We start from the raw sequence: 23,191 nt of genomic DNA, 5'->3' as shown, positions 1-23,191 counted from the left end.
TTCGTTGCAATCCTCTGTGCTCAAGCCAGATGAATGTCATTTTTATGGCCACAAAACCCCTGCATACTTTCAAGGGAAACGAGGGGTTTTATCTAGATGTTTGAGATTATAAGAAAACCCACGCCCTGTTAAATGAAAATTTGGGGTTATTCAGTACAGGCTTATAATCAGAAAGTATGATATTGCAATTAGACACAGTACTAAGGGAATGTTGAGATATGACCATTTTAAAAAGAAGCTGCTTTGGACAAATACAGTTGATAAATCTGATCTTGACATCTAACTGTTTTAAAGAAATCATCCATTTTTATATTGCTCAGTTATGTGCTTGAAATGGAGAAGACAACTGTTTCTTGGACTCCAACTTGATTTTTTTCATCTTTGTCTGTCTACCCTCCCTCTTCAGCCTCTGAAAGATTTCTTACTGACCTTCAATACTTGAATTTACTTGGAGATTTTAGTAATGCATACTCACTTGACTTCCAGTTAATCCCTTTGTATGTTCCTTCATTTATAATTTCAATGCATCTCAATTGATTCTTCTACCATAAACCGAATTTTGCATCCAAGGAATAACTTACTTTCTTGTATTGCATTAAGAATTTCTGAAAAGTCCACATCTGTCTTCTGTATGTCTGGTTTTATCCACCTTTGCGTTTCCAGTCGGTTAACCTGAAAATCCTCTCTTCCTTCTGAAGAAATTGAAGAGATTGATGTGGTTTGTGACAGTGCAGTAGGAAATCCAGTCAAGGGGCTTTCAGGTGAAAGAGCATACACATTGAATAAAGCTACTTAATTTGTTTTTTCCCCCTAGCAGAACCCAATTTTTCTTCAAAAAAGGAAACTCTAGGTAGAACGTGGACTGATTTAAAACTAAACAGAAAGAAATAACATCCTCTGCTATCAGCAATGATGCAGACTCACCACTGGCAAGTCCCTTGTTCAGGTGAAGAAGTGCTGCCATGCCATGAACATTCCCTCCCCATACCATCTACAAAGCTAACTCCAAAATGTGAAAACAGACAGGACACGTTGTTACAAATGGTACAGCAACCACAGGAACAACCAGGCTAAAATAAAACACACTAGCACACAGAGGACAAATTAAGTCTCAAGACCTCAAGACAGGAGGCAACCATTAGGACAGAAGAGCATGGACAACATGTTTCAGCCAAAGGACACCACATATTCTGACATGCCAAGCTATTCAGTTCCTTTCAAAAGAGGTCACATTGGTGTGTAATGGATGCTGTTTAAAAGCACTGCAGAATAAAACCACAGCCTTGGAGGTCACAGTTTCAAACCTATTCCCACATGTAAACAGGAACAAAGTTTGCTCATTTCAGTGTCCTTTCAACATGAGCAAAGAGGAAATCTTGAAAACATTTTGGTGTTCCAAGGCACGTCAAGAGCAGACAGGAAAAGGTAATGGGCAAACGTGCTCAGGCTGTTGGCTACCAGGTACTCTGATACAGCCAGAAGGTGAGCTCAGGGGCATACAGCCAGTTTTTAAAGACCAGCAGCAAAAACCTGATCTTGCACACAGGCATCTGCTAGAAATTATGCTCTTAAGCAACTGCTACAAAGAGTTAGCAGAGCTGCAGTGGTCATGGAGATACCTGGGAAAGTATTTTACACCAAAAAGGCCATGGTAAAAGAAGAAACCTGCAGGTCATTTAGTCCATTACAGTGTTCTTCTCTACTGGTTATTTATTACTTGTATTTTGATGGAAGCATTTTCCTTCTCTTGCCTGACTATAACAAGCTGGACTTGTTCTGAATTCCTTCCTGGCCTATTGTATCCTTTTCCCTCCCCTTGCAAATGACTATCTCACCACTGCTTTGGTGTGAGATATGAATTATATTCCCAGGCACAAAATTACTCAACCCTATATTAAAGACCATTATTCACTCTTTGAAAAGACAGATCTCTAAATGCAGATACATACACCAGCTCCAGACCTTTTAATTTCCCACTCTTAAAATCCTATAAATTTGAACCATTACATGCTTGCATATTCTTTACTTCCACAGGAAAGATCCACTGTTAACATCAGAGACAGCTTCCCTTGTAGACTCCTTTAAAGTGATCTGTCATAGCAGGAGTCAGCATTTAATGATGTAGAACAAAGAGAATTTCTTAAGTAAAGCAGATGATTATTCATTTAATAGAGGCCTTGAGAAACCTGCAGATGGCCTTAGAGGTGGGAGGCTGGGATTCACCCCAGAACAGAATTCTGTGTACAAATGAAAAATACTGCAGCTGCTTGAAAAGACATATAATAAAGAGGATGGAGTTGAAAGAAGTAGGTAATGGACAGCAAACCGATTAGGCAGCTTTGCAAGTGATACTGTTTCTTTTTCAGTTTCTCAGCTACTACTTGTAGCATATACAAATAGATCTTTACATCCACAAATCCACTAGCTTTTCTTCTCTATTACAGCTCCAGTTAGAGCAAGATAAAAACAATACTGACAAATCTAAAATACCCTCTCCTCCAGAAAGCCCTCCATCCTTGTTAAACATAAGCCACTGCTCCTCAGATTGCTTGAAAGTAAAAGGATCACTGCAGCATCTCCCATGGATCTGAACTAATTGGGCCAGGGAGAGAGGAAGTGACAGCCAGCCAGCAATGGTGGTCCCAAAGTGCTGATATCAGATGGGCTACCTAACCTCAGGCCTCTTAATAAAAAGCTGATGAAGAACATACATATTCCATCTCAATATTACTTTTTAATTAATAAAAGACCTAGAAATAGACCCCTAGAAAGGGGTCAGAGGATGTCCAGCCTAAGCCTGACTTGTTCATCATAACACGGCCTATGAAGCCAAGACAAGTTTTGCTGCATCCAGTTCTTCTCTCCTGTAGTTGGTACATTTGCAGTTTGAGCAACTTCCAGCAATCCACACAAACAGCAATCTCATAAGCTTCTGATTCAAAGTAGCCTAAATATCTGGTCTGGATGCACAAGTATCAGACCAACAATATCATCCTCTGGTTTCACTCAAAACCGCGGGCATTACTTCTACCAGTAATTCGTTATTTAATACATGGCTAATTACAAACTTGCTTTCAACAATACAAGGAGAAAAAGAAATATATCTGCTGACATCATAGCTTCTAAATAAGTGGTTACAAGGATATTTTCTTCTTGTGTTCTTCGAGGTGTCAATAAACAGAGTTGTATTGGGGCACAGTTGCTTCTACCCTCCTCCCTCTCCCTCAGCACCCTTTTTGCAGGAGCAAGAACTGCATTTTTTTAGCTGAGAGAAACAGCCCCTGTGTCATGGCTTTTGGACTGGAAAAAAATTATTGCTTCCTGACTTGTTGGCAGACAGAGGTTTTAGCCCAGCAGTTCTTCAGAAAAAACCACAGTGTTCTCTACCACATCCAAAAGAGACTGATTTTCTTTATCTTACCACAGATCTCCAATACAACAAACCAGAGCAGTATCTGGTGTCACTTTGGCCATTGAGGGATAACTATCCTGGCTTTAGCACTCCCTCTTTGCTTTAGCAGCTGCTGATTTATGCTGAATCAGTGACACATCCCACTGTGTAAAATCTAGGCAATATTGCCTGGGAGGTTGGTAGGGAAAGGCACTCTTTCCATTTAAACATGGGAAATAAAAGAACACAAATGAAAGTGAAGGAAATAGTGGTTTTATCAAATCTTATATGATTTTATTAAAAGATTAGTCTTGGAATTTTTTTCTCAAATTACTGAGATTCTTCAGTTCAACTGAAGTTGTATTTTAAAAAAGCTCATGACATTCATGCTGATTTACTCAATGCATATAGTAGTGCATAAAATAACATCTTGCTTTATTTGTTTTGAAGGATCTCTACTAATTATGTTAGGAAAAGAAATGAGATCTTAAAAAGGCATTTCATTTTTAGAGTCTGAACAAGATGGCTTGTTCCAAATCCTTTTTCATCACCCTTCTAAATATTAAAATGACATGTATCAGATAATGTAGCAAGGTAGTTTATATGGTTCTAATGTAAAACAAGGTCATTTGCATGACAGGGAGAGAGATTTTGCACCTACTTAAAATTAAGAACACATTCAGATTATTTGCTGGATAAAACATTGCTTCATCTATCTACTATGCAGACAATTGTCACAGTCAGATTTTTAGACATGAACTTTACAAGCAAATGTCTATTTTCTTGTACAGTAAACACCTGGAGCCAAATTTGAAAGCCTGAACATTTTTATACATGCACTGTGATGTGCAAATCATATTTGTGGATTGACACAACCACACTGGAGTGTGAAGCTAAGCACTAAGGAGCACATAAAAATTTGCATAGTTGCAGTATTTGGCACCAAAATAAAGAATACAAAATGAAGATTATGGAATAAGTGCTGATATTTCTCAGTGCCCAATTAAGGGTTCATATTTACTCCACATTTTTAAAATGCATATGTGAGAACAGACCTGATCTCTGGAATTCACTGAGGCTTCGTGAAGAATTTACCACTTAGGTTCTGTTCATTGGTCAGAATAGGAATATTTGACTTAGTTGCTTTTTTAAATCATAGACTCTCTTCTTTGTCTTCCCTTACTTCCAATTAACTCTGTAAGTGAAAACAAGTGTTTTATCTACAGCTTCTGTTCAGAAAAATTTAAATTTTTCTGAATTTAATTTGCTCATAAATAAACTAATGAGCAACTTCCATCAGGATAGTCAGCTGATTTCATCTTTTTTTTTTTTTTTTTAAATCATTTTGGCAGCAAACATATACTTCCACAATGGTTGTACTTCAGCCTGAACGTGAAACATGAGTAGCAAATAAGTAGCATGTCATGTGGGTAGATGCTTGTATGAGAGGGCCATTTATCTCCAACAGGGAAATACTTAACAAGAGCAAATATGATTCTAAGATTAGCAGTGTTGTTTTGCTGCCTTAAGTACTGGCTGTAGTTGCTCCTTCTCACCAGAGCTGCCTCTTTACAGTAAGCAAAAAGCTGTGTATGGTGCCTTTTCACTAAAGGTAACCCCAGAAGAACTTGGGATGAAGAATAACCCCTGCAGGTGGATTTTCTACTGGCTTCTGTGGCACTAGGAGCACTAGGCAGGTCACCTACAGCACAAGTACAGTTTCAGATGGATACTGTTTAAAGCATTTAAAGCATTTTACATATTAATCAGGGCTATACACACATGTGAAATCCATAGCCACACAGATCTCAGTTCTGGCATTTTTCATTTCTGTAACAGGAATAAAACACAATGTACACCATAATGTGTCTTTCCAGAATCCATCCCATGACTGCACTCAACAGCACACCTCAATAAATGAGAAGCATATTGGTTCAATTATCACATCAGAAAAAAAAAGAAGCTGTTCTCTGAGTCATAGGATATATGCAAATATATATTAATATACACGTGTCTTCCTAGCAAGATAAAGTTGGCCTGAAAAGAGTGACTCCAAGATAGTTAATCATGTACCATTATGTGGAAAGCTGATGTGTCTCATAAAAAGTCTTTAAAGGAGAGATGAATTTGGGAGCTCTGCTATGGTCAGAGAAAGTCTCAGATTGCTTTTCATTCTTTCTAAGCATTTTTCTCCCCCACAGCACAAACTTGATGCCAGAGTGTTACTCTCCACATCAGTCTTACTGTGGTATGTTTAAAATAGATGTGGTCAGTAACCACACTTTAAAAACAGAGATAATTTTAACTTATGGATCTATAATTATGAAGGCTGAAAATTTAGTATCAGCAGGATTGTTTGATTTCATCCTGGTCAGCTTCACATTAAACATAAAATAGTTGTTCCTCTTGACTAAACCTAACACGAATGCTGCTTCCTCACTGGAAATAAAAAAGAGGAAACAAAGAAGAGGACATTTTAGAGTTTCCTTAAAACTCTTTTGTTCAGATGGAAGGATTTGTACCCTGCATGTACAGCTCAGAAAGTTCCTGAAAGTACAGGTGGACTCCACATAGAAAGGAGTTGTGCATCATGAAGGATAACTCTGTCTTTCAATGTTTTCCTCTTGAACAGACACAAAAAGATGCAATATCAGCATTCTTCTCCACTAGTATTTGAGAAAAGGAATCTTTGGATGTCTCAAAAGGTCTTTTGGGAGGTCAGGGTAACACTGATGGGCTGCAAGTCACCAGTGCACTGGACAGTAATCCTGGTGAGCTATGCTCACCTTTCTCCTATGGTCCTTGCTCCCCACATGAAATCTACTTTGTTGTTGAACTCACAGCTGAGCCACCATGCACCCTCAAGATTGCTGCAGATACACCCACAGGAGAGGACAGTTCCCTCAAACCTGCCCTGTTTCTCAGCAAATGTCTCATTTAAGTCAGGGAAAAGGATGCATGACTTCTTTCACAAGTACCTTTTCGGCACTTGATGCAGAAATATATCCTGTTTCCTCCCTAAAGATGCTGTTTCTCTGCACAGAAGAAAATATAACTGTATATTTAAGACAGTGCAACACATGTTTGCCATGTTTGCAGCAGCTTCTATATGGTGTGGCAGTGCTGGTGCCTGTGGTGACAAACTCCTAGTGTCTTAAAAGCCTGAGTTTTCTTTAATTCTAGGTACATACTTTTACCTGTGTGGGTCATAGGATTTGTCCCCATCTATCTCTAAAGAACATCCACAGTTTTTGAAGAATTATAAATAAAAGGCAATGATACACCTTGAAAGGGAGGCCTTTAGAGACTTGTGATTTCAGTCAAACCACTCCATCATAATATCATTAACGCACAATGTACTTCCAAGATTTGAAAGCAATGGGCACTCTGTGGAAATATATGCAGACCTCTGAAAAACCTCTTACCTGATAGATTGCTGTATATGTCTATAAATATATAATGACTTGGCTATAACTCTTGATAGGCTTAACAGGTTTAACCATTACCTTAAAAAAATGTATACTCTGACACTATCCAGCATAGCTAGTTGAATCTTCCACTATGCAGAAAATGCCATTTATTTTAATGGTTTTCTCACTTTTTATGGATCAAATAATGTCTCTGCATGTCAGTGTATGAGAATCAAAAGCTGAGTGTAAAAGGACAAAAAAGCCTTGCTAGTTTTTAAAGTTATTGGTATAAATACATAGGGCTGCGTTATTTTCCATAAGAAAGTCCAATGAATGTTGAGGGGAAGAAAAAAGGCAAATCAAACTGCAAATCATCTGATTTGGGATAAACTTATGCTATAGCAGTTTCCATGCATGATCACATCAAAGGTATGGTCATAAAAATACTGGTGTAGAGAAACAAGATAAACCAGGTGCCTGGAGTTGCCAAAGAGTGGGTGTGAGTCCACCTGTGCCTGATTAGGACAGGCCCCTATTGGGCATGAGCAAGACCAGGGGGCCAATAAAGGTGGGACACACACCCACAGAGGCAGCTCAGCTCACTCTGGTGCGAGGCAATGGGGAGATCAGCAGCTTGTCGAGCCTCAGGAGCAAGAAAGGCTCATCATGCTACAACTGGAATTATTTTTGAAAGGCTATTTATAAATAATTTCCCTTTGGATTTCAATATACTGTAAGACATAACATACATTTGATTATGTAATACATACTCTTTTCTTATCTTTCAGAAGCAGCAGTGTCAAAGAGAGATTTCTAAACACCTAATTTAACTAACCTATTATGAAAAGGTTATGGTATTTTTAAGAATTATGGTGTCCATTCTCCCTTCCATTAAATGCTGTCTGGCATCAGACACAGAGAAATGTGGAGTCCTACATTCAGTGCTTGTTCTCTGTCTCATGCTGCACGTATCTTTTCTGCAGAAAACCACAAACAAAATGGTTGGATAGCCCTTGGTGAAAAGCCATGCCTTGAAAATCTCCTCTAGAGGCAAAACAACCCCAACACCAGGCCGTGGGGTCAGAGTCCTGCTGGCTTTCAATTCTTGCATTTCTAATTCTGACAGCCAAACCCATCAACTTAGCATCAAAGGGGAAACACATCTTTAGCAGCAAGTTCAAACAGGGCAGCGGTCGAGGAGAGCTAATAATCCACATCTCCCACATGGACAAACCCCCAAACCAGTGGATTCCTGTGCAAAAGCACGCAGCCACTTTCTTTAGTTCCCATCTATGCCCAGGGAATGCCTCAATGTTCTGAGAGTTGAAAGAACAGAATATCTATACAGAAGCCCCAAGCATTGTATGGCACAGAGTCATCTGCTGAGTGCTTCCAATTACCTGGCTCCACAGAGCCCCTCTCCAGACCCTTACACAGTCAGCAGAGGAGCAGAGTTGCCTCTTGAATAACCACCATTATTTCTTTTCAGTAATAATACAAAGAGACAGGAGATGGAAGTGTGTGCTCTCATACTGGGAACAAAGCTATCCTTTTCAAGTGCCACAATGCCTGGGACAGGAAACTACAGCCAGGAGACAGCCTGAAAGTGGCACAAAGACACAGTGTGTAACTAACCAGTGACATTTCTGCACAGCTCTATGTTGCAAATGAGAATCTAGAGGGAAGCCTGAGGTCTAAATGAACTGAACAATTCAGCCCATATTTTATTAGCCTTATTTGTATAAGAATGACAGTAGGAATGATTGTCTTTTAATTCTACTTCTTCCCTCTTACACTGTGAATGCATATACAAAGCCATAGCTATCAAAGACCATCACTGTCACATATGTTCAAATATTTTTCCATGTTAGAAAAACTCTAACTACTCATGAATGATAAAACCCATAGTTACCATCTACCTTTAACAGTATCAGGAGCTGTTAGCTGGCAACTCCTAAAGAGAAGAAGAAGAAAAAAATTTCTGAGTAAACTATTTACCACAAAAAGTTTTCCTAGTTCTCAAATCAGCAGTTTACTGATGAGACCAAGAAGAAAAGCTGGCTGCACAGGGACAACAGTAATGGCTTAGTAGATAACTTCAGGGCAGCAAAACCTTACTTAATTATAACATGGGACATCAAGATAGCTTTTACAGGATACCAGATGTCTCATCCAGGTTCCAGCCTACCAATCTGGGCGTGTGGAGGTCTAATCAGGGAGAGGTTAAAATCAATACCATCATTCAGTTTCAATATGGAGCTGGAAAATGGAGATGAGGTTTATATATCGTGTATGAATATTGTATCTCAGATTTTTTCTTAGTCTTTAAGACTAAGTCTTAGTCTTTCTTAGTCACAAGCAGCAGGACTCCTGCCCATAACACTTGTGCAGTTGGTCTTGCTTGTAAAGCTCTGTCACCTGCTGTAATTACCAAGACCTACTAAAGAGAATTAGAGAGCTTTCCCATTAAAACATCTGCAACAGTTTTTGGCCATTTACATAGAAGGCCTACCTAAAAGATACTATTTTCAGTAATTGACATTAAGCAGAGTCTCCTTTGCAAGCTGTAAGAGAGCATCCAAATGAAAAGGGTCATCATTTTCAGGCATTCTGGCAGCACAAAGGGCACTGAAAGTATGTGCAGTCTTGATGACCTTTAAAAACCTTCCAGTTTCACCAAAGTGCAGGTTACTTCTTTATGCTGTCAGGTGCTGAATTTCTTTGCTGTGCTAGCTGTGTTCCCAAAGCAAGGTCTCAATAATTAAACTATAGTGCTATCTCCCTTTTTCTATTTTAAGTACCCTCAAAGTTGTCAGTAATGAAGACCTCAAAAATGCATATGTTTTGTGCTTCATTGGACCTCTGAAGCACAGCGTGGTTCAGAACTTCAAGCCCCAAATTTGTGCCCCTGTGAAGTTTCCTGACATGCAGCGAAACCTCTGCTTTTCTGAGGCATCCAGTAACTCATTGCACAGGGAAGGGAAGCAATCTGTACAACCCAGTGAGTTCTCTTCCAAACAAGAAACAAATAGAAAACGATGTCATCTTTGCTCTTCTGTTGCATGGGCCTACTGTAAGGTATGATGCTGAGGTTTACCTAATTCTTTTGGGCTTTTCTGGCACCACAGTATATTGCACTGGTTAGAATTTATAGTGGGTTCTGATGCCGAGGTACACTTACCTGTCACATCTATTCACCCTAAGGGCAAGCCCAAATCCCCCTTTTAAAAAATTATATATTCTTTTCTTATTATAAATATACATTATATTATATTTATTATAATAAAAATATTGTATTCATAAAGAGTATATTTTATTAAAAGTATATTACAATATAATGTGTTTATTATATTATAAAGGTCTACCTTAATGCTCAGATTTCAGAATGGACCAGCAGGCATGGTGTTAGAGAACAGGTCCTACTATTTGTGGAAATAACTAATGTCGTGCAACCCTGTTAAGATCAAATCCCTTTTCTGATCTTAAAAGCATCTCTGCCAAAGTAGAAGCTACTTTCTTTCATCTTTTGACAGTCTGCCTTTCAGAATCTTCCCTTGAAATATACAAATTTTACATTAGAAATAGAGACTTACATAATATTAAGCCCCCTTTTTAAGCAAGAACTACAGAGCTAAGAAAAAAACACCTTTTTGAGACAAGTATTACAGGAAAATACCTTATTAGTCAAAGGTTCTTGAATGATAAGCTATTTTTTAAAATAAAATAGGACATTCTCAGAAACATCGAAAAATTTTATATACATTGCCTATTTTTGTCAGTAGGAGCTAAAGTGGTCAAGAATTTTCTTACTTAAGACAATGACAGTATACCAGTCTCAGGATGTTATAACCTTGCCTTGGGATCAGCAGTATTCCTTGTTTGGTGTCAAGCCACATCAGGCTACCTGTACCTAGTTTGGACAAGTTTCCCCTCGAGAGGAAACCCTCTGAGGATGGAATGATTGAGAACATCCACAGAGAGCAGAATGCTGCAGTCTTCATGAGGAGAAAAGATGTTGTAAACTAACAGCAGACATGGGAGTCAAAATCTGAGGGAGAGCTGTCCTGATTTTAAAGTAACCATTCATAACTATTGCAAGAGTGAATGGCAGTCCATTTTACAACTGCAGATGGGACACTGATCAAAGCAGGAAGGGAAATAAAGAATTATTTGAAAAGAGATGAGTTTTTTTTTTAAAAAACAATGTACCCCTCAAAGTCAGAAATTTAAAATTATTAATATTGTTTTTGAAGCACCTTATTGAGAGCATGTGCATGTTCCAGGGTAAGTACTTGTGTGGGCACCTGCCACACAAATTGATACAGAGGGATGCAATTTCTGCCTAAATATTTTTAAATTTAACAAAAGAGTAAATACTAAAAAGCAGTGCTTCATCCTCTGGTGCTTTTTCTGTTTTAGTTTGGGTTTTTTTGCTTTTGTTTGTTTGTTTGGTTGGTTTGGGGTTTTTTAGGTTTTCTTTGTTTTATTGAGTTTTTTGATTGTTTTGCTTCTTTGGTTTGGTTTGGTTTGGTTGGGGCTTTTTCTTAGGTTTTGTTTTTAAAATGCTGTTTGCAATAGTGTTCTCCAAACTGCTAAAACGAACATCTTAGGAGACTTAGGAAGAGGAATTTTTGTAGGAGTTGCTTTTGTTGCTAGAGAAGCAAAGAGCTTAATGACATGCACTGGATGACTAAGCAAAGTGATAGGAAATTTGAAGCTCTGCACCATCTGCCACCTTGTTCAACACTTAAACTCATAGTACTGCAAAATCACCATGTGACAACCTGTCACTCAGCACAGGGGTACAAGGTCCTCATTGTAATTGAGGTAAATTGCTCTTCTCCTTGGAACCTTTGCAGAGGCTCCAGAGCACCAATAGGCAGGAGAATGACACTTTCTCTGTGTTCAGCAGGGAGGTATTTCCAGTTCATACTTGAGGTACAGACATGGGAGAAGTTTTGTTTGGTGCATCAGACTTGGATTGTATTTAACACAGGCCATAGATAATAAAAAATGGAGGCTGGTTTCTTTAATGTTGTATTTCTTCTGCATGGGGACATCTCTTGCAAATGTATTGCCTTAGTAATATGAAATTTAGCTTAATAAAAGGAATATTAACCTTTTAAAAATCTTCTTGCTTTTTCCAGGTTTTCTTCCACATGGAAATCACATATACACCCAGCAGAAGGCATAGTGAAAAAGACTGCTCCCCTAAGGATGTTAGGCAAGCAAGATAACAGCCCTACTTTCAATGTGAATTCCAGTTTTGAGGTGAGTTTACATCAGTGTACATGACAGAGCTTTCTGGCAGAATTATTTGCAGGACTTTGTCCTTTTAGTCTGATGGAGATGTATGCCACATGCTCTGCCTGTCAGCAAGAAAATAGAATGTGATTTAACCAACAAATCACATCTAACTAACACAGATCTTTTATAGAGCATTCGGTACAAAATGGGAATGCTGACAAACATCCTTTTCTCAGCACAAAATGTGCATATCTTTTGCATGGTAAGTTATTGGTTTTTAAGGGCTCAGTTCTAGCTTCCATGATGATTCTAGGTTCATAAAGCTGTGACTAAGCTTATTAAGCATACATTTCCTTTCTTGCTTTAATTTTGATTGTCACAGCTTCAAGAATCATGGATTTTTCTCTGCCTCCTAAGTCAGTTGTTCTGACACAGAACTAGCTCTTCTTTCTTATTTTCAGTTACTACAGGGATTGATACAAATGTTACATTTTGGTGACCAATACAAAAAATAGGATCCAAAAGTCAAGAAAAGCTTCTTAATGCAAACATGTCTTCTTTTAACATCATGAACATATCTATTAGGTACTATTCATCAGAAGAGGCAAGAGTTTGCCAAAAAAAAGATTTTCACAATGTACCAATGACTCTACCCATCCTCTTATTAGGTGTTTCCTTGATACTGAATGTAAAGTTCTTCCATGTATCATGGTTTTGCTTGTATCATTTCAGGTCACATGGAATCTCCATTACAAAATGTACCATTCTTTGGCTTTGAAGAAGACATTTTTGAACAGGAAAGTACTGAAAGCAGAATTTTACAAAATATTTTAGTGAGGGTTGTGGACTGATAAAGACTCTTTACATAACATATTTACTGAATTATGGAAATAGATGGTTTCAAAGACAATCCTATCTGTCAGAAGTGCAGATGGCCTGCAGATCTCATTTGTACAAGTGATACATTTAATACCTACATTATTCTATAAACACTGCTATACAAGCCTAAAAACACACTGAAATTTAACCAGAGCCCTTTATGAGAACCATTGAGAAAGAAAATCTTTCCAGAGAACCTTTGAATCCATGTTATTACAAAATGGGTGACAATTTTTAGCAAGTGTTGCAAGTAGAGAGCTGACATTTCCAGCATTTCACACAATGAAAGAATTCACTTTACTGCTTCTTAGACTTATTGAGTGAGGCAATTTTTCCACAAGCAGGAAATACAATGGCTCCTAGAGAATCTGGGTTTGACAAGGTCTGCAGAGCCTGAGAATAAAGGAATTTGTCACAAACAGGGAGAGGTAAGATAATATTGTCCTCACCTGGAAATAAAGAGAATGAAAAAGGCAGAAAACCAGAAACTGAAGTCCTGCTTACTCCATAGCAAAGGTATAGTGTCATCAAAAGGGAGGCAAACAATTTTTTTTTTTTAATCCCCAGATTTTCCTAACCCTGACACTAAGAAAACTGACTGGGATGAAAATTTAACCTCCTCTGGGCTTTTTCAGGATGTGGCTCTGCTGCTTTTACAGATGACCTAAATGTGAACGACCATTGCTTTCAAAACAAGCCTCATGTGTGCAAAACAGACACATCTGACATAAACTGTCTTCAGGAGATTTGTAACAATTTATACCAGCAATTGTTTGCCTCAAATGCTTTGAATCCTGTACTTCAGTAGCCCAGCACCTCATTATCCTCAATATACCACAGCTTTTCACATAAGTGGGAGATGGTAGCTGGAGGTTTTCCAAAACTAAAAATACTGTCCCCTCATACTTCTAGAAGGACTGTATGTTTACCTTAATACAATGGCATCAACATTTACCATCTGATTGCTCTACTCTGCTTTTCTCCTTTCTAAGAGGAACTTGTCTCACACAAGTGCACCTGCAGAGGAGTCTTCACCATTAATAGCCATTCTCTTCCACTCATTTCTCTGTGTCTGTTGAAACAGACTTGCTTGATACCTTCTGATGTGTTCAAAATTAGAGCTCAGAAGTTGGAATTCTGTGGCTGAGCGGTGCCTATTTGCAAGCTTGCACAGGCCAATTTTTAATTTATTTTATTTAAAGGCATATTACAAACAACTCACTGCTCAAGAGAAACTCTAACATCCAGAGTAACAGTAGAAGTCATCAGCCTTAGGCTCCTTACCAGCTACAGAAAAAACTTGCAGGGAAAGAAGCTGAAAAGGGGTGCTGGAACACTGGACACTATTTATAGTTCCTCCTCCTTAGCACATAGCCACCCATGAACTTAAGTCAAAGGAAACACCTGTCAATTAAAAAGAATTAAGGGTAGATAATAAAAGATGTCATTCTGGACAGAAGAAAAGTGGCCAAGAGAAACAAAGAGATAAGCAGAAAACAGCAGCAGGATCCTATCAGAGGGAAAAATACAGTAATTCATAACTCTTGTCATTTTACCAAAGATCTTTACATGGTTTTAGCCTGTCTGATTGATAAAAAAAAGAAATGCTATTTTAAGTCCTCAGGATACCATTCTGTACAATCTATTACTCCAGGCTGTTTTTGTGTTCAGAACATTTGATAACCAGGCAAAGGAAATTTCAGACTGAATCTAATGAATACTGCTCCAGCAGTGAGATCTACTTGATTGTGGTAACAGTACAGCAATAGGAGGAGGAACACAGACTGTGGGAGCTATTTCAAATTAGGCTGAACAAAAACCTGAGGAATTTACTGTATGCAATGTCAGGAGGATAGTTTGGAAAACGGCAGTATAAGATCTGTTGCCTGAGCAATTAACATACATCAGAACATTTTCTCTGTAAAATACCAAACTGTTTGTCCTAGTTTGGGTCAGAATAGAGAGAATTTTCTGTCTTGTAAATTTGCTTTCAGTTTAGCCTCTCATAAGTAGCTGTACTTGCTGAAATTAACAGCAAGTTTCTCAGTCAATGTCTGCTTCTAGGACTGATAACACTCGATGTTCATAGTTACAACAAAAGAATGGTCTGCAGAACCAAGGCCACTGCTCAGGTCTGAGGAACATCTAATGCTCTGAAAAGAGAAAGGGAGTAAAGAGATCACACCTGCAACCCTCCTTTAGGGAGGAGCAGACAGGACAAATGACCAAAATCGACCAAACAGAGTATTCCATCCCATACACATCACAGTCAGCATAAATTTGAGGGACCACAAGGGTCAAGCCCCTTTGCCTTCACATGTTTCTCTTTGTTTCATTATCCTGGGAGGATCCCGTTCATTTGCCTGTGGTCCCAATCCGTGACATCCTAAATCCCTGTTTCCTCCTACCTCCAGCTCCCGACTGCTGCTGACTCCAGGAGCCCAGCCTGGACTTTCCCAGGGCTGCCCTGAAGCCTCGGTGGTGATGTGAGCATTGTAGGTGGGGAGAGGAACATGGTATTGGTTTTCTGTATATGTATATATATTTATTATTTTTTTTCCTTTTTTATCATTACTGTCTCATTAAAGCTGTGTAGTTTAGTTTCCAACCCGTAAGTCTCTCTCTCTTATTCTCCCTCCTTTCTTTATCAGAGGGCAGGGGGATTAACAGAGAGCATCTGTCATTTGGTAAATTGCCAGCCCAGCATTAAATTGTGACACTGTTCATAATGTACAGCTTTATATAAGGCACTGCCATTGGTCAACTAGTGTATTAGGCTAATTATTTATGAAGCTATATCTGTTAATTTGTGCGTGACTAGGGCTGAATAACATATGATTTTAGTTTTAAATTAGAATTTTCTCTTAAGAGTGCTATTTATTACTATTGATATTAAGACTGCATAATCTTTCTTAGGCTCTATGTTTGCATGCAGCTGAAATGGTTGCAATTTAACTCAGACACAGAGACAAATTCAGTGTTATTTTATAGAACTGAAGAATCAGCCTCAAATAATAAAGACATTATTTCATTCCAGATGAAACCATGACACTGTAAGTTGGTTAAGAGTCCTGTCATTCAACATATATAAACCTGTGGCCTTTAAGGCTCTGGGTACTATTAATTCTTCTTAACTTCAGTGAGGTGAATAATACTAATTGCCTCCTTGAAGCAAGCTGCCAACCAACTTCTCTGTAGGTCATAGATGCTGTTATTGTCTGAAGAGCAGAATATAAGATACAAAAGTAATCTTGTATGACTGTACTGAAAGGTATATTCCTCAGAGAAACATCATCCATATGATGCTCGCTGATGAGCTCCATATTAGAAAACCTCCAGGGTCTACCAAAACAGAGATCTTTTTCTCAATCAGAAGCCACCATATGTTGCTTGTACATTATTCAGCATTAAAGCACAAGCCATTCTTATCAACATATAGACGTAGAATGTGGAGAAGCTCAAAATGAACACAGTTACTGTGCATGCTCAAGACACTTGTTCACAAACTGTGATGCAGTCTTTTTTTTTCCCTATCTTTTAGCATCCTGCACTCGTGATTATATATCCTTAGTAACATAAACAATCCTGTACTATTAATTTCTATACGTTAAAGAAAAAAAAAACCATAAACTGAAATACAAAAACTGAATGACGAACAAGTGAACAGAGAAACAGAAATAACAAAAGCATGAGTTATGATGTTATGAGTCACTATAAATTCTTAATTAATATATGTTGACAAAATGGTGACTAAATAGTATGGATCAAGAATCTCATGGCAATCAACCTGCATGGCAACCCACAATAAATGATCTAAATTTTCAACTTCTACAAAATTTAAGCCACTTACAAGATCTGCAAGTTAATAGGAGCAAGCTAAGGTTTTGCAGGTAGAACTGTGGGTCTCATCCAAATAGACCTGCAGCACCCAAGCAGCTGCACACAGGGTGCATCATGACCTTTCCCAGGGCCTGGAAGATTACTGAGAACCTGCAGTACAGGAGCTACAAAACTGACTTCATGGGCAGCCTTAATTTACTCAGAAAAGTAATTGAGAGTATAATTTTCACTGTGAAGAACGACTGAACATGGGCAGCACAAATGTACTCCCCTGGTATAAGAAAAGATCCTTCTAAAATAGCTCTGGCAATTAACATAGCAAGGAATGAACTCACAATGTCAATTCGAATTTGATGGTTCCCAGGAGATTCTGGCTTTCTTTTAAAAAGTTTAATTTTGCTAACCAGTTAACACGTTATAAAATCTCCTCCAGATCTAGAGTTTTTGCTTGCATTCTAGCAGCAAGACTTTCATCCTACATCCTGGATTGTGCCTTTGTTAAAAAACAATGTTAGTGTCAATTACCCAGTTCCACCAGAGATGCCTGTAGCCTATAGAGAACTGGCATTAGCTTAGGACTTATAAAAATTAAACATATATAAGGGGAGTAGCTCTCACCCAAAGCTCTCTCCATATTAATGCTTTAGGTACCACTACGTGTTATATCTTTTTTATTATTTAACTTAAATTTTCATTTCCCATTTTCCCATTTCCTATTTTCCCACAGTTGTCCCAAAAGTTTATACTCCCTATTACAGACAAAAATATACTGATGCAGACAAAACATCAATCAATAGCTCTGACAATCAGTAGGTTGACCTCCATGCAAGCATGACCTGATGCTATTAACACCAATTTCACAACACTGTCACACATCACACATGAAATGCAACAGAAAAAGGTGTCAAGCCAAACCTGTTACCTGGCTGATGGGACTTTGCTTTTCCTCCAGTGACTGCTGAAATACTAGATCCAGAAGATGAGGCTTCCATGTTTATTGACCTTCTGTCTTGTGGGAGTGAAGGATGCCTGACCACAGGCGGATGCTGTGACACTCGGTAACTTGCTGCAGTTCTCCTCTGACAGAGTTGCACACGCTTTTCAGCCCCATGAATAGATAAACTTATACCTGACAGGAATAAGAATTAGTACTGTTAGATACAGGAGAACAGCACAGAATAAGTACAATACAAAAATTGCCATGATTTAAATGTAACAGCCTTCTTGGAGGGAAAAAAAAAAAAAGGAAAAAAAGAAAAAGTCCCACGTAGTAAAAACATGATTTTTTGATGAAAATGAAAAATACAAACATCTTTGCTGCTGTGCTGCAGACATCAGAGTCAGCCACATTAATAGATATTTAAATTAATACACAGTCATGGTTTACTGCATTACTGGCCTGCAGGAAGACTTATCATCCATTTCTTAAAAAACCCCACACAGCGCACACAGGATGATATTAATGAGGTAGCTACCACAGAGTTTATTAAATGACAGTTTTCTGATTGATGAACTAGAACTTTGCAATAGATTCTTTTCTTCTGAGCATTCACAAGGGTAGGAAGTCTCATCATATGGAAAAGATGCTACACTTCAGGTAGCAACTAGCTTTAAGGAGAAAGATAAAGGTCTGTTGGGAGGACAACAGTAAGGTTACAAGCAACAATGACATTATCTTAAACCTGAAAAACAATTCCACTTTTACCAGCCCTGTGAAACATCGCCTACAAAACTGGAAATTGTCTTTCACAGCAAATTTGTCACATAGCAAATTTTAAATAGAAATTGTGATGAAAAACAGGCTTTACTTTTCCAAAGAGAAAAGCCAAATTGTAATTTCATATGTATCTATTGTAGCCTTAAAAATAAATCATATCTTACAGTAAAAAACATTGATTCTGATTTCCTTCATTTGAATCACTCTCAGCATATCCTGGTGAAAACCTTTAGACAATCTTTTTCAGGCAACAAAGCTGAATGATAATGTTACACTACTGTTTTACACTTAATTTGTGAGTCTCACTCATTTTATCAGCAGCCACTCTTTATTTAAAATAAAGATAAAAAAAACCCAAACAAGGCCTGAAGGGGCAAAATGAGAAGCAAATGGAAAAGCAGACCCTAAAAAATTGAAATGTGGATACTCTAAGCATGCTGTAAGTTGCAGTAACTCAAAATCATTGGGCAACATTGATTAGACTCTTCTTTTGATTAGACTCTCTAAGGAGTCCAAGAATGCCTTAATGACTTTAGTCTTCCAGTTCCACTGAAAGTAAATGTATGTGAACCTCCAGGTCATGGAAGAGGTTTTGTCTCTTTGAAGTCTTAATACACTTTGATCCCTTGCAAAGGGAAGGAGAGTACCAATCCTGTTGGCAAATGGTGAGACCAGTGGGGTTGCACATGTGAGGAAAGGCTGCGCAAATCGCTCTCCTTTGAGATGGCTCCATGCATTCAGAACTGAAGCTACACACTTCCTCCCTGACTTTGCTGCACTCCAACAGAGCTGATCTCCTGTAGGAATAGTGAAGAGATGAGGACTGTCCTGCAGCAGCTGCTCATGTACTTGCTGGTTACAGGGCTAATGCAACTGCTGGTTGTTTCTAAAGACTGTTAAGTCACATCTTCTTCAACAGAGACAGCAAATCCCAATCACCCTATTCAGTTGTTTCCTCTTGGGAAAGGCAGTGTAGTAATCCATGTAAGGAGAATGCCAATGAGCATGCCTGGACAACATATTTCTTTGGCTGTGTGAGCCATATAAAGTAGCCATAAGGGCTTCAATCAGTGAGAACCTAAGTCCCAGATCTAAATGAGCTCTTTTTTTTTCTCATACTTTCACTAGAAATTTGAGATGCTCAAAATATTGTGCAATTATCCCTATTATCCCTAAGATATTAAAAAAGATAACCACAACTGTTTCCTTTTATCATCACCACTGTTTGTGGTATCATTAAAACAGCCATCTCTCTGAAGCTTACAATGGAGTCAGTAAGTTACTCTACCAATGCTAAACATGAACCTGTAATGGCACATACTTACTAGCTGGATCTCTGTAAGACCATGCTTTAATTTTGTCATAAAGAGTGATCTATTTTAGGAACAGGTGTCAAGCACACACTGACTGCTACATTTCTCTGAGGTTTCAGTAAATTGCTTCTTCACATTGTGAAAACAGTCCATAAACTGTTATGCAGCTGTGACTCAGCTTCCTAAAGTATTTGTGCAGCAATAATTTTCATACATCAAAACAAAGGATCAGCAGCAGATCATTATTCTTAAGGACTACAAAATTTGCAGATTGATCACATGCAAAATTATGTTCAATCAACAGTTTGACTCTGGTTATGTGCAACATTTTGTTTCTTCCACTAAAGCGCAGTGATATCAAATGATAACACAAAAGTGCAGGAGGAAGAATGTGTCAGCATTACTGGAATTTTTTCAGATTATTTTTTTAACACATTTAAACTTAAAAGTGCCCAGGGACTACACACTGTATACCAAAGATGTGTTACCAAAAAATTCATTACATTTGGGAATTTGGGAGTTCTTTACCACACTCTCCATGCAAGCTATTTACTCCACACAAGACATTTCTCTTGACTAGAAGAGTGAATTTACATTATTTTCATGATAACAAGTTTAAGAATAAGAATGGAAGTTTCCTTGCTTAATTACCATTGCAGTTTTTAGATTTTTTTCCAGAGAGACACCAGATGTTGCTTTTCAGTGTATGCTTCTTTTGTTAAACTAGAAGTAAACATCTGCAAAAATGTAAGAGAGTGATATTACAGTAAGATGTGTCATTACCTTCTTTTCATGTGGGCGAAAGTCCTTTTAAGAGATATTGGCAGTTGAAATTACATCCCCAGGTAACGTGCAGAAAAGCAGAGACAAAGGAAGGGAAAATCAGTATAGAAGCTACTAGGAATAGTGCATGTTGTTTATGGAAGATGAAAACCTGGTGAATTATTGCCACTAAGCATGCTCTAGAGTAAATGCCACCTATTCTTCCTGTAAATATCCCACACTGCTAAAGAGTCCTGGGATTTGTCAGTCAGAGATGTGAGAAAACAGCACAGAGATCTCTGAAGAGTAGATGTTAACATTGACACCAATTACTTTTTGCAGCATGAGATACCCAGAAAAGGCATCTAGAAAGTTCTCCAGAGGTACACTGCAGACTGGGTCTTCAATAATTAAGTTTGGTCAAGGTATTCTCCTGTCTTGCAGCCTTGGTCTGACATAGTTACTGACATCAAAATCCCAGTGCAGTCCTAAATATGTGGCTTCTGACTGTGCCTGTCCTTGCAGCATGGTCCTTTCTAAGCGAGCTTGGCAGCCTCAGTAGGTGGGTAGGAGCACACTGGCATCCTCTGACAGGCAGTCAAACTTGACAAAACCCAGGAGTGTCTCCTGCCTCTCTCCTGGCTTAATATGAGCACAATTTCAAGCCAGCACAGCAGTGAAGAGGCAAATGAAAGTCCTAAATACTGGGCTGTAGCCACAGCCAGATCTTCAGTTCGGAGCATTAACTTCTAGACAGGGCTTGGTCACCTGTACCTGGGTGGCTGGTAACTATTTAAGAGTGGCAAGTGGAAGTTCAGCATTGTGAAGCTGGATGAGATTTGAGCTTTTAAGTACTGTATGTATCACTCAGCTCTTTTGCTTCCTTGCATGCAGCAAAGTTCCTTCTCTGTATTTTCAGATCTTTACAAGCCTTTCTCTTCCTCACCTAGAGGTTTTTTTTTTCTCATACAAGCTTCTTTTCTCCATGAGGAACTGCTCTTCTTGTTGTCCCTTTGCTCTCCTCTGATGCCTTTGTTTGAGCTTGCAGGTTCTTTTAAGAGTAACACCTTCACCCCCTCCCTACCAATCCCTCTCAGCTCTGCAGCTTGCCAGCAGGGAAGAGCAGGCTTTATCCTGCTTCTGGCTAACATATTGCTCCCAGCAATAAGTATTTTTATTGTAATTTTTTCCAAAGCACCATTCATTTTTTCACTGAACATATTTTGCCTCTTATAAGGTGATAGTTTGCTTATAACACTGAAGAATTTTTAATGCTCCAGATATAAAACCTGCATATGAGAACATTAAAAGTGGAATACTTAAGTACTTCCAAGAGAGGTAGCAACACAAACAAACATTTAGAAGAAAATAGGGAGATACCACTAAAAGTAGATAGCACCACAGTGTGCCTGCATGCAGGTTTTTTTGTGTCAATATTTGGTTTATTGGTTCATCAGATGCTACAGAGATGAATGACCACATCCTGTGCTGCTCAGAAATCACTCTATCCAAGAATTTCATGGGGCATCTGCTGTGGTTAAGTCTTAGCTCTCACTGGTGGATGTTGAACACCACACACTACCCAGTTGACCTCATGCAGCCTGCCCTATTTGACTGAGCATGGTGCAATGGCCCTGGTGATATCCATGGAGATACCTCTAGCTCCAGAAGGCAAAATATCCAAATTATACTGTGGTAGGACTGAGTCACTTCTCACCTGGGGAGGCACTGGATGTAAAGACCGTCAGGTTTGAGTCAGCACCAATTCTGTTCCAACCTGTACCACTTATGTGTACAGGCAAATATAAATACAGGTTCTTCTCTCATGTGTCTTCCTCTAGACAGTGATAAAATGGAGAGAGGTGCTTTTCAGAGTAGAGCAAGTGCTGGGGAGCATAGATCAAGAAGTGAGGAAGAAAATCTCAGCTGCAGTGTCATGTAGGTGCAAGATGTGGAACGCCCTTGAAGTCCTGCTGCCATCAAGACACAGGTAAGCAAGGTCATGAGGAAACACTTCAGAAGCATGGGCAGAGACTGGGAAATGAGGCTCTAAGGTGAAGTATTTAAAATAGACAAATTACATATTTAGTTAATGTCAACATTTATACCCAGGAAAGGAGAAAGTGAGCTAATTTTTTCGCCTTAAAAAGCGAAACACCTTTTCCTCACCTTGTGCAAATTGCCATATTTCCCATTAAAGTCAATTATGCCCTACAGACAGCTGCAGCTTTTTCACATTTTGAAGCTGGCCTTGATAAGGAGGAGTTCAAGTAACATAAAAGTTTTCTCTCACTCAAAACCAGTTTCACCTGACTACTCAGCAGCGAGACAGCTATGCCCGATGCCACAATGGACTCTCCTGCTTACTCTGGATCCTAGGTAGAAATGAATGAGCATGGATGAAAAATTTTCCTGCTGTTCTCTGTACACACGCCTGAAGGCAGTCTTAGATGCAGCTCCTTTTTCCCCAGCCTATGCCCTACTTGGATAACTAATAAATCCAGAAAAGCCTGGGTATCTTTTTCTACACCTCAGGAAAAGATGTTACAACAGTATTAAGATTCCCACAACAGATTAAATAATTTTTCAGATGTTTAAATATCACTTCTCTAACAAAACATCAAGGCCCTTG

At 38.6% G+C, this 23,191-nt stretch overlaps 1 protein-coding gene across 1 annotated transcript in view; it reads right to left on the bottom strand.

Moving 5' to 3' along the window:
• ANO4 (anoctamin 4) overlaps positions 1-22,741 on the bottom strand; it is a gene marked incomplete at its 5' end in the record, with an annotated part of 124,919 nt that extends 102,178 nt beyond the window's left edge. Inside the window, 3 exon segments of the mRNA XM_030458333.1 lie at positions 582-692; positions 17,690-17,896; positions 22,729-22,741. Coding sequence (XP_030314193.1) covers positions 582-692; positions 17,690-17,896; positions 22,729-22,741 — 331 coding nt within the window.
• Positions 22,742-23,191: the final 450 nt, after the last annotated feature.

This window comes from Calypte anna, chromosome 1, assembly GCF_003957555.1.
Source record: "Calypte anna isolate BGI_N300 chromosome 1, bCalAnn1_v1.p, whole genome shotgun sequence".
NCBI lineage: Eukaryota > Metazoa > Chordata > Aves > Apodiformes > Trochilidae > Calypte > Calypte anna.
This window is presented reverse-complemented; position numbering and strand designations above follow the sequence as displayed.